Source organism: Eulemur rufifrons, chromosome 30 (assembly GCF_041146395.1).
Source record: "Eulemur rufifrons isolate Redbay chromosome 30, OSU_ERuf_1, whole genome shotgun sequence".
NCBI classification, from domain to species: Eukaryota; Metazoa; Chordata; class Mammalia; order Primates; family Lemuridae; genus Eulemur; species Eulemur rufifrons.
The window spans coordinates 112,772,334-112,788,182 of record NC_091012.1 but is presented as its reverse complement, the minus strand read 5'-3'; the positions used below and the strand labels follow the sequence as shown (position 1 = coordinate 112,788,182).

The window sequence follows — 15,849 nt, the reverse complement described above, 5'->3', positions numbered from 1 at the left end:
GGCTGGGAAGGGTGCGGGGGGGAGAGGGGGGATAAATAGAGATTGGTTAATTGGTAGCAAAATATAGTTAAAAAGAATAAGTTCTAGTGTTTGATAGTACAATACAGTGAATATAGTTAAGAAGAATTTATTGTGTATTTAAAAATTGCTAGAAGAGAAGATTTGGAATGTTCTCAACACAAAAAAATCATACATGTTTGAGGTGATAAATATCCTAATAACTCTGATTTGATCATTACACATTGTATGCATGTGTGCACGTATCAAAATACCACATATACCCCATAAACATGGACAACCACTATGTATCAATAAAAAAGAATAAATACTTAGGTATAAATTTAACCAAGGAGGTGAAATACTTGTACACTGAAAACTACAAAAACCCTGATGACATAAATTAAAGAAGCCACAATTATTAGGTTATTAATTATGGAATGTTCGATTTCCTTAAATGCTAAGTTTGTTAGATATCTCTGACATTTCACTTTGATGCTTCTTGGTTTTTTTATTTTTGTTTTAATTGTGAAGGTACATCCTCATTCTTTCAGATGCACATTTTGGCTTGTGATTATCTTTCAAAATTTTTTTTCGAGTAATTTTTGTGAAACCATGTTTAAGTCAAAAATTCATGTTTTTTAATGAGTTCTGGTGTGGAACCAATGCAGCTAAGAAAGCTCGAAATATCAGTGAAGTGTTTGGGAAAGATGTGGCTAATGAATGGTTTGAGAAGTTCCATTCTGGTGATTTTAATCTTGAAAATGAGCCATGTGGGTGATGTGAGACTGTTGGCCTATAGAGACATAAAAGATTTCAGGAGTTTTGCAGGGCTTTGCCTTGAAGGAATATGTGAACATGTTAGTTCACAGATCAAAAGCTGCCTTGACTCAGGCGGGCATCGCACCCATCGGGAGTGTTTTGCATGGTGACGCTGGTCTCAGACCTGAAGGCCTGCCTGATGCCTCTGTAAGACAAGGCTCGGCATGAGGTCACAGGTCGAGAACTGATCAAATAATGCCCGCCTGGCAGTCATCTACAGCTAGAGACAATTAGCCTAAGGGACAGTTCCTGCTTCACTCCTGATCACTTGTCTCAATCAACAAGAAACTAGAAAAGGAAATATATATAGGTTCTATACTTCTGTTTAGCCTTTCTGCTAAGTGATAATTTTATCTTAGGACTTAGAAGTTTATCTTAGAAAAATTCTGTAACCGTTTGCTAACATAGATAGAGTTAATTGAGGAATCTCTAGAAGCTTTTGGGGAGACGCAAAACCTAAATGAACCATCTGTTATTATGTAAATCTGTAACCACTGGCAACTGGCAAAACCTAAATGAACCATCTGTTATTATGTAAATCTGTAACCACTGGCAACTGATCGCTACACCAATAAATACTGAGGCGGGACTTCACTCCTGGCATCTCAGCTCACAGAAATGCTGGAAGTCCCCTGACTCCCCCACCTTTATAAACTATACTTTTGTCTCTGTGTCTTTTTATTATTTCTCTATTCTCCATTTCTATTATTTCCATATCTCTTGCGATGACATTGCCAAGGGACCCATTTTTGCTGGGAGCATAGCTAACTCCTGGCATGAGAACGAGGTAGATGATGATAAGCTGAAAGCTATAGTGGAAGTGAATTCATCTCGACCTATGTGTGAATTAGCAGCAAGGTTTGATGTTATTATTGCAACAGTATTGGACCATTTGAAACAAATGGGCAAGGTGAAGAAGCTGGGTAGATGGGTACCATATGAATTAAATGAGCATCAGAAAAGAAATCATCTCAAAGCTTGCCTTTCTTTGCTGTCATGACATAAAGGTGAGTCATTTCTACACCGTATTGTTACATGTGATGAGAAATGGATTCTTTTTGACAATCGCAAGTGTTCGGCACAATGGTTGGATAAACATGAAGGGTTGAAACACAGTACAGAACTGAATATTCATCAAAAAAAAAAAAAGTTAATGGTGTCTGTTTGGTGGTCCAGGCCTGGTGTTATCCACTATATCTTCATGAAACCTGGTCAGTCGATGATAGTGCATGTCTACTGCAACCAATTGTATAAAATGATGAGGATGCTTGTGATGAAGCAGCTGAGATTGGTTAATAGAGACAGGCCAATTGCCTTGCAAGACCCCATGTCACAAAAAAACAACACTGCTCAAACTACAGAAGCTGGACTTGGAAACTGTCATCCACTGTATTCACCAGACCTTGCACCAACTGACTACCACTTATTCCAGGCTTTAGACCACATTTTGCATGGAAAAATATTCAGTTCTCAACAAGCTGTGTTTCTATGATTGTAGGGCAAGACTGAGATACTAGAGAAAATAAAAAGAGTCAAGAATACATTGAAAAAGTGTGAGAAGGATGAAAAAGTGGAAAGATTCACTAAGATTTTGGAGGTGGTGCTCAGCTGTTGGAGAAGAGGGAACTTTATTATGAGTACAAGGAGAAAAGTGGAGGTTGATGAGTTAATAACATCTAGGAAGTGAAAAGTTTATCCAAAATGGCACTGGTATGAATGCTGAAGTCACTGAGGAGTGCTGTCATTCAAATAAAGCTTTGTGATACTAAATATAATGAAATACAGCACAAAAATATATTTAGGTAGCAATCACATTTGGACAATATTCAAATATGTTGGGTAAGATATCATCCAGGTGATTAACTCAAAATGGTTGCATTTATATTCATAAATTTATTTATTTCAAAATATTAAGGGGGTAAAAATGTTTTTATTATATGGATATCTTTTATAATGCTTAAGTAAGAGCTTTTAGTGTGCCAATCACCCAAACAGTGCTCACAATAGGTAAGGTTTTACCCCTCCCCCCTTCTTCCATCTTGATTTCCAATGACATTAACATCTCTTTGAGTCCCTGTATGCCCATTAGTTAGCTCTGAATTATTAGAGAGCACACGTAGTGTTTGTTTTCCCATTCCTGAAATCAACCTAAGTGCCCAACAAATCATGAGTGGATTAAGAAAACATGACATATATATCATAGAGTACTTCTCAGCCATAAAGAGGAATAAGATAATGTCTTTTGCTGCAATGTGGATGGAATAGGAGACCATTATCCTAAGGGAAGTATCTCAGGAATGGAAAATAACTTCAAAGGATATTATATAGGTCAAAAAGTCAGCGCAGAGTCACCCGGAATTGCCCACGGAACTCTGCGCTCACACCCACCCTTCCTCTGCCGGACTATAACGGCCCCCAGGCCAACTTCCGGTCCCGGGCACACCAGCCCCCCTTTATCCGCCATCCAGCCAGAAGCCTGCCCTCCGCCTGCAACCGCCCTCACCCACCCTGGGTTTACCCCAAGGCCCCCACGGCCGCCAACGCCGCCACTGCCCACTCCGCAGCCCGCGCTCCCGAGGCGTCTTCGCGTTTTTCCTGCTCTCAGTGCCTGCGCTACTCATCATGGCCACGATCTCTCAGGTGCGCCAGAACTACCACCCCGACTGTGAGGCCGCCATCAACAGCCACATCAACCTGGAGCTTCATGCCTCCTATGTGTACCTCTCCATGGCCTTCTACTTCGACCGCGACGACATGGGCCTGAAGCACTTCTCCCGCTACTTCCTGCGCCTGTCGCACCAGGAGAGGGAGCACGCCGAGAAGCTGATGGGCCTGCAGAACCAGCGCGGTGGCCGCATCTGCCTTTACGACATCAGGGAGCCCGATCGCGACGACTGGGTGGGCGGGCTGCAGGCCATGGCTTGTGCCTTCCACCTGGAGAAGAGCGTCAACCAGAGCCTCCTGGAGCTGCATGAGCTGGCCACCACCAAGGGTGACGCGCAGCTCTGCCACTTCCTGAAGAGCCACTACCTTCAGGAGCACGTCAAGACCATCAAGGAGGTGGGTGGCTACCTCACCAACCTGTGCAAGCTGGGGGCCCCAGACGCCGGCCTGGGGGAGTGCCTCTTTGACAAGCTCACCCTGGGCGGCGGCGGCGATGACAAGGAGAACTGAGCTGGGACTGTTTCCATAGCTATGGGTGCCTTCTCCGGGTCAGGCCACCATCCAGGCGTGCACATTCCCCTTTCAGAACGTTCACTTAAGTTTTTTCCTTTCAGTTTTACCATTGTTTCCAATAAAGTTATCTGGTTCTTCAAGCAGTAAAAGGTGTCCAGTTTATTTGTTTGTGCAAACCTCTCACGTTTGAGGAATAAGGGCAAATCCCTGCGTGCGGGTTTAAAACGGGTCTCCAGGGGGCCCTCCACTCACCCATACATAACTCATGCACGTGCAGCTCAGGATCTCCACGGATGGAGGGGAAAGGTATACATTGGCCCCTGGAAAACAAGAAATTAGTCTCCCCTCTACAAACTTGTGAACATGTGGGTTGGGGTAAAGTGAGGAGTGGTGGGGTGAGGTGGGGTGGGCAGTCTGGGTCCCGTATATGTGGGTGTGTGTGCATGGTACAGTATCAAACATGGTCTAGAATTGCTTATAGTGTCTGCCTCTGCAGAACAAATGACAGGACTCGTATTGGGTAGGGATTAAAATAAAGGGGTCTTCAACTTTACATCAAACTTTTGTTTTAAAATTTGCAAATGTTATTGTTCGATGATTCTAGGTAGCAAGAGGGGGCCCTGGAAGATGGCATGGCAGAATCCCTCTTTGACAAGCTCACAGTGGGCCACAGTGATAACAGGAATTGAGCCTTAGGCTGGCTTCCTTGCAGACATGGATGTGACTTCCTGTGGTCACTGGTGCCAGGTGTAGGTACTGCCCTCACAGTACCTCTACTTCTGGTTTGTTTTTTTTTTCCCTTCAGTTATACAATTTCTTCCATTAAACTGATACGGTGCCAACAAAACCTAAATAAAGTCAATAGTAGTGCTGAAAAATATAAGGTAAAGGCTGAAGGTCAAATTTGTGATATTGAATATAAAATAGAATAAATCCTCCTGAATGTTAAGCCAGTCACTGTGACTGCTTTGAAGAATGTAGGGGGGTGGGGGAGATTCGAAAGTGGAGACCAGTTAGAGCCAGTGTATCTGGCCCTGGTGAGAGACTAGTGTGATTTGAATTTGGATGGTGACTGAGGAAATGAGGAGAGGTAGACAAGTTCCAGATGGCTTTTGGACAAGTCAGCAAGATTTGTTCATGGTCAGGAGGTGAGTAATGTAAGATGGGGAAAATGATCTGGGTTCTGGGGTTTGGACTTGAGCACCTGGTTTCATGGTGGTGCTATTACTAACCTGGGGACATTTTCAGGGGGGACACCTGACATAGAGTATTAGGGAATGCATGTCATGTAAAATCTGGGATTTTCATTAGACATCCAAGTGGAAACATCAGTCAAGTAGGTGGGAAAAATGAATGTCGGGTGTGGAAATATACATATGGGATATATCATTTTATACATGGTATTGAAGTCTTGTGATTGGATGAGCTCACCAGAAAGAGAGTGAAAGAGAGAGTGCGATAAATACAGCTCCAAGCACAGAGCAGCTAACAGTTTAGGGCATGGTTGAGGTGTCTGAACACCCACAGGGTGGCTGGTCCCCTCTTGGTCATTACTGTATTCCAAGTTGTGGCTCCCAGTGTCTTCCCCAAGTTTATTTCAAAATTACCCTGTTCCTAACAGGCTCAATGTGGCCTCTGGTTACTCCTTTCAAGATATGGAGAAGAGTTAGCCTTTTACCTTGTCTTCCTGGCTATTGATAAAAAGAAATAATTTTTCAATGAAAAGAATATTCTGCAAGGAAATGATACAATACCTGCACTATGGAGACAACTTATGTGTCTGTCAATTAATGAAGGGGTAAATAAATTATGGTGTATACATATACAATCATTATTATTATTATTCAGCCTTAAGAAAGAAATCCTGGTTAATTTCAATGACATAGATGACCTTGGAGGACATTATGCTAAGTGAAATAAGCCAGAAATAGAAAGACGATGGTGGGAATGTAAAGTAGTACAGCTATTATGGAAAACTGTATGGACATTTCTCAATAAACTAAAAATAGAAATATCATATGATCCAGCAATACCACTGTTGGGTTTGCTGGAAATCAGTCATTTGAAGAGATATCTGCATTCCAATGTTTATTGAAGCACTATTCACAATAACCAAGGCATGAAATCAACCTAAGTATCCATCAGCATATGAACTTATAAAGACAATATGGTATATGTATACAACGGAATTTTATTCAGGCATAAAAAGAACAAAATCCTGACATTTGCAGCAACATGGATGAAACTGGAGGTCATTATATTAAGTGAAATATGCAAGGCACAGAAAGACAAATATTGCATGTTCTCACTCATATGTGGGAGCTATAAAAATGGATCTCATGGAAGTTGTGAGTAGAATGGTAGCTACCAAAGGCTGGGAAAGAAAGGGTAGGAGAAGATGAAGAGAAATTTGTTAAGGGGTACAAAAATACACTTAGAAATAATACATTCTATTATTCAATAGTACAGTAGAAAAATTATAGTTAAAAATAATTTATTGTATATTTCAAAATAGCTAAAAGAGAAGATTTGTCATGTTCCCAACACAAAGGTAAGGTTCTGAGATGATAGATATCCCAATTACTCTGATTTGATCATTACACATTATATACAGCTATCAAATATTACATGAACTCCACAAATAAATACAGCTATTATATAACAATAAAAAATATTAAAATTGACAAGTATGTCAGGTGAAAGATATGTTAATTAGCTTGATTGTGGGAATAATTACTCAATGTGTAGTTATATCAAAATACCATGTTGCACACCTTAAAGATATACAATTTTTACATTTGTCAATCATACCTCACAAAAATATGACTTTGATATCACAAAAATATAATAGAGGGCAATAATGGAAAAATTGGGAAACAAAAAATATAAAGGACATATAAAAACAAATATCAAAATAGCAGAAGTAAGTCCTTTCTTATCCTGAATTACTTTAAAAGTATGGAATGAAGCTAAAGCAGTACTTAGATGAAAATTTATAGCTGTAAATGCCTCTGATTTGAAACAAGAAAGATCTCAAGCCACTAATCTTATTTTATACCTTAATCAACCAGTAGAAGAAAAGTACATAAAACCCAAACCTAGCACCAGGAAAGAAATAAAAAAAAAAGACAGAGTGGAAAAAATAAAATAAATAGTAGGAAATAATAGAGAAAAATCAATGAAACCAAAAGAAAGATCAACAAAATTAGCAGACCTCAAGCTAGACTAAGAAAAAAAGAGATAAACAAATAATGAAAATCTGACATGACATGGGAACATTACTACTGACATTACAGAAATATAAAGGATTTTAAAAGAATGCAATTACCATTTGTGCACAAAGTTTATAATTTAGATGAAATACACAAATTGCTGGCATCACACAAACTACCTAAGTTAATCAAAAATAAATAGATAATCTAAATAGACTTTTAACAAGAAAAGAGATGGAATCAGTCATAGGAAACCTCCCAACAAAAATAGCCTTAACGAGAGGGCTTCACAGGTGAATTACAACAAATATTTAAAGAAGAATTAACACTGATCCTTCTTCTTTTCTTACAAAAATTAGAAGAGGTGGATAGACTTCCTAACTCATTCTTTGAGGCCAGTATTACCTGATATCAAAGCCAGAGAAAAACATCACAAGAAAAGAAATCTACAGAACAATATCCCTGTGAATATAGATGTAAAAAAACCCTACCAAGTACTAGTAAACTGAACCCAGCAGCATATCAAAATGATTATACATCATGATCGATTATGAATTTTCCTAGGAATGCAAGGTTATTTCAACACATAAAACTCACTTAAGGTAGTATACTGCATTAATAGAATGATAGGAAAAAACACATGATCATCTCATGTGTTTTATGTTTTATTTATTTGTTTATTTCAAGATATTATGGGAGTACGAACATTTTGGTTACATGTTATGACTTTGCCACACCCAAATCATGATTGATTTGGGGTGTGCCTTTTCCCCTCTACAATATTCACGGCATCCATTAGTTGTGAGTTTACCCTCCCCCAACCCCCTAATCCCTAGAGAATATTACTACTGTGTGAGCACCATAGTGTTGATCAGTTAGTGCCAATTTGATGGCAAGTACACATGGAGCCTATTCTTCCATTCTTGTGATACCTCACTTCGGAGGATGGCTCAAGCTCTATCCAGGAAAATATAAGAGGTGCTAGATCACTGTCGTTTCTTATAATTGAGTAATATTCCATTGTATACATACACCAAATTTTAATAATCCACTCATGAATTGATGGGCACTTTAGTTTTTTCAACATCCTTGCAATATTGAATTATGCTGCCATAAGCATTCGGGTGCAGATGTCTGTATTATAGAATGTCTTTTGCTCTTTTGGGTAGATGCCTAATAGTGCTATTGCTGGATTGAATGGTATTTCTATTTTTAGCTCTTTGAGATATCTCCAATTTCTTTTCCACAGAGTTTGCACTAATTTGCAGTTCCACCAATATTGTAAGAGTGTTCCTGTCTCTCCATATCCATGTCAGCATTTTTTGTTTTGGGATTTTTTGATAGAGGCCAATCTCACTGGGGGTAGGTGATACCTCATTATGGTTTTGATTTACATTTTTCTAATGATTAGAGATGTTGAGTTTTTTTTATATTTGCTGGCCATTATTCTGTCATCTCATGTGTTTTATATGTGTATACGCACACGCGCGCGCGCACACACACACACACACACATTTCCATCCTATTATCTCTGTTTTCTGGAGAACCTTGACTAATACAACCTATACAACCTATATTCATAATATATGATAATACTAGTCTTTTCCAACTCAATATTAAAATGCAAGCAATCCAATAAAAATATACAAATTAATTTGAATAGACACTTTATTATACACACACACAAACACACACACACACACACACATAAACACACACACACAGTGGCCAAGAAGCACAGGGAAAGATGCTCAAAATCACTACTCATCCAGAATATTAAAATTAAAATAACAATAAGATATTGGTATACCACCATTAGAATAGCTAAAATTAAAAATATTAACAATGCCAAGTGTTGGCAAAGATATGAAGCAACTGGAACATTCATATATTGCTGGTGGGAGTGTAAAATATTTCAGCACTTTGGAAAACATCTTGGCAATTTCTTATAAAGTTGAATATACATTTAGCATATGACTCAGCAGTTTCATTGCTAGATATTTACCCAAGATAAATGAAAACATACGGCCACACTAGAGATGTGTACATATGTTTCATAGCAGTTTTATTTATAATAAACACAAACTAGAAATAAACCAAATGGTAATTTTGGTATATCTATATAATGGAATACTACTCAGCATTAAAATAAACAAATTATTGATACACAAAACAGCATGAATGAAACTCAAACACTTTGTTGTGCAAAAGAAATCAGACACAAGAGTATATTATGTGTGCTTCCACTTATATGAAATTGTAGAATAGGCAAAACTAAACTCTAGTGACAGAAAGACTAGGGCAAAAAGCAAGGGAAGGGAATGGCTGCAAAATAGAACAAGGGGAATTTGAGGGGTGATAAAATGTTCTATATATTGATTATAGTATAAGTCATGTGGGTACAAAAAATTTTTAAACTTAAAAACTATATACTTAGGCCAGGCACAGTGGCTTATGCCTGTGATCTTAGCACTCTGGGAGGCCGAGGCAGGAGGATCGCTTGGGCTCAGGAGTTCAAGACCAGCCTGAGCCTGAGTAAGAGTGAGACCCCATCTCTACTGAACATAGAAACTTTAGCCAGGCTTGGTGGCACACATCTGTAGTCCCAGCTTCTCGGGAGGCTGAGGCAGGAGGATTGCTTGAGCCCAGGAGTTTGAGGCTGCAGTGAGCTATGATGACTGATACCACTGCACTCTAGCTGGGGTGATAGAGCGAGACTCTGTCTCAAAAAAAAAAAAAAAACTATACACTTAAAATAGGTGCATTTTATTATATGTAAATTATACCTCAATAAGGCTGTTTTTTTTTTTTAAGTTCCCCTATCAACAAGGCACTTTCTTTCTATATTCTGTCCACCATTATGGCCTCAGGAAAGAAAGTTAAAGTAATATCACTTCAGAAAGGAAGAGAATCCATGACAGTCTGAAAGCAAAAAGGAAAGTGGTCCTATTTGGCCTCATTCAATTGAGATAAAAGGGAGACAGAGATCAATAAATTGATCATGGTTTTTGTTCCCTGGATCCAAACTCTATTATGAGGAAGATATTAGATCAGTAGAAATCCAAAAGTAGAATTTTTGCCCTACCATTTGAGACTCAGGGTGCTTCTTAGATATATGGACAGCTACTAAACATCAAAGTTGAATAGACTAGTCAGGAAGCAGGAGGATCTGAATCTAATTCTTCAAAGTAACCCTCAAGTGGCATGAAAGACATCAAGAATTCCCACATTCCCTTTGGATAATGGGAGATGTAGCCAAGGCAACTGGTTAGTTAGCTTATAAGGAAGATGAATGTGGTGGAGGTCAAATGACTCTAGAGTTGAGGACTGTTCAGGTGAACCATCAAGACTGCTAGACCCAGCAGATAACATAATACTTGCCAGAGCAGAAGTGGATTCAGACAATAGAGCATAGGCCAGGTTGACACAGAGATAAAGTTTATAAACTAGAAATTTCAGTAATGGACACAACAAAGTAACCACTGACCAGGAAGGCAAAGGCACAATAGGTCCTGAGACCAAGATTCCAAAGAGCAGCCCTAGGACTATCATGCTATCCTTCATTCTGTGCATTTTACCATTAAATCAAGTTGCCATCCTGGGTAAGTTAAGAGAGAAGGACTCTGAAAGATTGAACATTTAGGAGAAAATGACTGCAAGTGACAGTAGAAAAGATGACACCCTATGAGTGTTACTTCCCAAATGTTTTCTCTCCATTAGGTTTCCAGGCCTAGACGTAATCCTTTGTGGCTCAAGAATCTACTTTCTTTCTTTTTTTCTGTCTTGGCAGATTTCATGATGGAAAGGAATCTCCTATCTTGTCCCACAGTTCTAGTCTCTGAGTCCAACTTTCTGTTCTTGATGTTTATTCTTGATTTTTCTTGAAGGATAGCATATGTTTGTATCTGAGTAGTTTTATTAGCCCATTTCCCACACGGAGAATTTTGGGAGTCTGATAGTATTTCTTTATTTCATCCTCTTTTTGTCTCTTTTAGAACGAGATGATAGTGTTTATACTGGTATAACATTTTTTAAAATATAATGGGTTTCTGATATTTGTCACAGGTTCACTCAATTAGACAAGAGGGTTCTCACAGATCCCTCCTGGAAAATCCCATGTCGATTCCTACTTTCTTCTTAGATGGTTGAGGGGATCCGTGAATCATATACCTAATCTCTTCAGCACTAGCTAAACATTGTCCAGACATACCCTTGGTTTTCTCTCCACGCCATACTTTCCTAACAGTGAATCTCCTAATTTTTGCATCTCTTCTGTTCTGGATGAGTTAAGAAAATCTGTGTTTCTTTTTGTTTAATAACTCTTCCCTCAATTTATCTCTTTCATTTCACCTTTTGCTACAAGAAGCAAGAATAAACCAGGATGCACCTTTAATAATTTGCTTGGAAATCTCAGCAAAATAAGTTCATTACTTAAAAGTTCCTCTTTCCACACAACTGTAAGATACAATTCAACTAAGTTTTCTGCCACTATATAATAAGTCTTGCCAGTTTTCAATAGCACGTACCTCATTTTCTTCTGATCCCTTACCAGAAGTGGATTGAATGTTTCTATTTTTATTAACATGCCATTTATGATGATGTATGTATTCTCTAAGATGATATAGTCTTACTCTACCATGTTTATCACATCCTTCTGAGCCCTCCAAGAAGGCACCAAAGGTGGCTGTAATGTCTATATTTTTTTAAAGAGAGTCTGATTAAGGCAAACTAGGCCTTTTAAAATAATAAATTATGTAAAATTTATTATTGAAATTTATCTAGGTTTCAAAAATATACAAAAATACAATGAGGAGTATAATGAATCTCCATGCTCCCGTCATTAAGATTCAGCAATCAACTGTTGGTCAATCTTGTCTTGTCTGTATCTTCATTTAATATTTTTATTTAACTTTTAAAATATTAAGGGGGTACAAATGTTTTAGTTTACATGGATTGTTTTTGTAATGCTTGAATCCTGGCTACAGGTGTGCCCATCACCCAAATTGTGATCATAGTATCCATTGGGCTGGTGTATTCCCCCCTCTTCCCCCTACAACCTGGTTGCTTTCCACTGAGTTTTACTTCTCTCTGTACACTTGTGTGTTCATTGGTCAGTTCCAATTTAATAGTGAGTACATCAGGTGTTTGTTTTTCCATTCTTGTGATGCCTCACTTAGGAGAATGGACTCCAGATCCATCCAGATTTTTGCAAAAGGTATCAATTCATATTATTTATGGCTGCGTAGTACTCCATGGTGTACATATGCCACATTTTATTAATCCACTCATGAATTAATGGGCACTTGGGTTGACTCCGCATCTTTGAAATTGTGAATTGTGCTGCAATAAACATTCAAGTGGAGGTGTATTTTTGATAAAATGAGTGCTCATCCTTTGGGTAAATACCCAGTAGTAGAATTGCTGGATCAAATAGTCGGTCTACTTTTAGTTCTTTGAGGAAATTACATACTGTTTTACATAGAGGTTGTACTAATTTGCAGTACCACCAACAGTATATAAGCATTCCTTTCTTTCTGCATCCACACCAATATCTATTGTTTTTGGGCTTTTTAATAAAAGTCTTTCTAACTGGGTAAGGTGATATCTCATTGTGGTTTAAATTTGCATTTCCCTGGTAATTAGTGACACTGAGCATTTTTTCATATCTTTCTTGGCCATTTGCCTTTCCTCTTTTGAGAAACATTTGTTCATGTCTTTTGCCCACTTTTAAATAGAGTTGTTTTTTTTTAATTGCTGATTTGCTTGAGCTCTTTGTAAATTCTTTTTATTTGCCCTTCATCAGATATGCAGCTTGCAAATATTTTTCTCCCATGCTGTAGGTTGTCTATTTGCTCTGTTGATTGTTTCCTTAGCTGTGCAGAAGCTTTTTGGTTTAATCAAGTTCCATCTGTTAATTTTCATTATTGCCATAATTTCCATTGGGGTCTTTTTCATAAATTCTTTGCCTAGGATGATATCTAGAAGGATTTTTCCTACATTTTCCTCTAGAATTCTTATGGTTTCATGACTTAGATCTAAGTCTTTTATCCATATTGAATTAATTTTTGTCAATGGTGAGAGTTAGGGGTCCTGTTTCATTCTTCTGCTGTGGCTATCCATTTTCCAAGCACCATTTATTGAATAGGACTTCTTTTCTCCAGTGTACATTGTTGTCTGCTTTGTCAATGATCAGTTGGTTGTAGGTCGATAGTTTTATGTATGGGTTCTCTGTTCTGTTCCATTGGTCTATGTCTCTATTTTTTGTAGAAATACCATGCTTTTTTGGTTACTATAGCCTTTTAGTATACTTTGAAGTCTGGTGATGCCTCCAGATTTGTTCTTTTTGCTTAAGATTGCTTTAGCTTTTTAGGCCCTTTTCTGTTAGGAGCTAGGGCTAAGAGACATGAGAGGTTTCAGGAGTTTCGTAGGACTTTGCCTTGAAGGAATCTGTGAGAGTATTAGTTCATAAACTAGAAGCTGTTTAGCAACAAAGGGAGGCATTGTCAGAGAATGTCTGAAAAGCAAAGTTTCTTTGAAGCTGCAAGCTATCGCCTGGAGCTTATTGCAAAGCAGAGTTCGGTTTGGGCCCAAGGCTAAGAACCTGATTGAAATGCCTGCCCAGCAGACAATGTGCAGCTGGGACTATCCTAAACTTCAAGGCTATTCCTGCTTCACTCCTGATCACATGTCTCTGTATTTAGAGATACAGATTAGATTAGTATACAGACTCAGTGTTCCTGCTTTATACATTTTTATCTTTAATTTTGTATGCTCAGCTAGGTCTATTCTTAACTTAGGGATTATCATGTTTATCTCAGAAAAATTTTGTAATCATCTATTCTTGTAGACAGAATTAGGTAAGGGTCCCTTGAAAACTTTGGAGAGCCTTGAAACCTCAACAAATGAGCTGTACACATAATTCTTTAACCAAGAACAACTACTTGCTGTAACAATAAATACTGATGTAGGATTTCACTCAGGGCCTCACAGCTCACGGGAGTGCTGGAGGACCCCTGACTTCCACATCACTTTAAACTGCACTTTGTCTCTGTCTCTATTATTTCCAAATCTCTTGTGACAATCCTGCCTGGGACCTGTTTTCCTGGAAGAATAGCTAACCCCCAATACTTTTCTGTTTCCAATTGAAGCATAGAATTATTTTCTTCTAGATCTGTGAAGTTTGAGTTTGATAACTTGATGGGGATTGCATTGGATTTGTAAATCACTTTGGGTAGTATACACATTTTAACAATGTTGATTCTACATATACATGAGCATGATATGTTTTTCCATTTTTTTGCATCTTCTATGATTTCTTTCTTTAGGGTTTTGTAGTTCTCCTCGTAGAGATCTTTCACTTCCTTGGTTAAGTATATTCCTAGGTATTTTATTTTCTTTGTAGCTATTATGGATGGTATTGAGTCTTTGATTTGACTCTCAGGTTGACTGCTAATAGTATATAGAAATGCTCCTGGTTTATGTACACTGATTTTGTATCCTGAAACTTTGCTGAATTTATTTATCAATTCCAGCAGATGCTTGGTGGAATCTTTGGGTTTTTCTAGATACAAGATCATATCATCAGCAAAGAATAATAGTTTGACCTCCTCTTTCCCAATTTGGATACCCCTAATATTCTTCTCTTGCCTGATTGCCCTGACTAGGACTTCCAGCACTATGCTGAATAAGAGTGGTGACAGTGGGAATCCATGTCTTGTTCCAGCTCTTATGGAAATGCTTTTAACTTATCCCTATTCAGTATGACGTTGGCTGTGGATTTGTCATATATGGCTTTTATTATTCTGAGATATGTTCATTTATGCCTAGTTTATTGAGAGTTTTTATCACGAAAGGGTGCTGGATATTTTTTAATGCTTTTCTGCATCCAGTTAGATGATCATATGGTCTTTTTTTCACTTTTGTTTATGTGGTAAATCACATTTATTGTTTTACATATGTTGAACCATCCTTGCATCCCTTTGATGAAGTCCACTTGATCCTAGTGGATTATTTTTTTGATGTGCTCTTGAATTTTGTTAGGTAGTGTTTTATTGAGGATTTTTACATCTACATTCATAAGGATTATTGGTCTGTAGTTTTCTGTTTTTGTTGTGTCCTTTCATGGATTTGGTATCAAGGTGATACTGGCTTCATAGAATGAGCTGGAGAAGATTCCCTCCTTCTCAATATTATGGAATAATTTCTGTATTATGAGTACCAGGTCTTCTTTGTAGGTTTGATAGAATTCAGCTGTGAATCCACCTGGTCTGGGCTTTTGTTATTGTTATTGTTGTTGGGAGAGGTTTTTTTTTAATTACTAATTCAGTCTCACTGATCATAATTATTCTGTGCAAGAGTTCTATTTCTTCCTGATAGAGTCTTGGGAGGTTGTGTGTTTCCAGGAACTTGTCCATTTCCTCTAGTTCTCTAGTTTATGTGTGTAGAGGTTTATGTAGTAATCATGGATGACAGTATCAATTGTAATGTCACGTTTTTCATTTCTGATTGAGCTTACTTGAGTCCTTTCTCTTCTGTTCTTTTTTAAGCTAGCAAGAATTCTGTCCATTTTTTTTTATCTTTTCAAAGAAGAAACTTTTGGGGATTTTTAATCATTTGCATTTTTTGTTCTCCAGTTCATTTA

The 15,849-nt window shown here is 37.9% G+C and overlaps 1 protein-coding gene across 1 annotated transcript; it reads left to right on the top strand.

Moving 5' to 3' along the window:
* The first annotated feature begins 3,435 nt into the window (after positions 1-3,435).
* On the top strand, positions 3,436-3,993 carry LOC138379024 (ferritin heavy chain-like). Its single transcript, XM_069464299.1, has one exon. The coding sequence runs from the start codon at positions 3,442-3,444 to the stop codon at positions 3,991-3,993; it is 552 nt and encodes a 183-aa protein (XP_069320400.1). The 5' UTR covers positions 3,436-3,441.
* Positions 3,994-15,849: the final 11,856 nt, after the last annotated feature.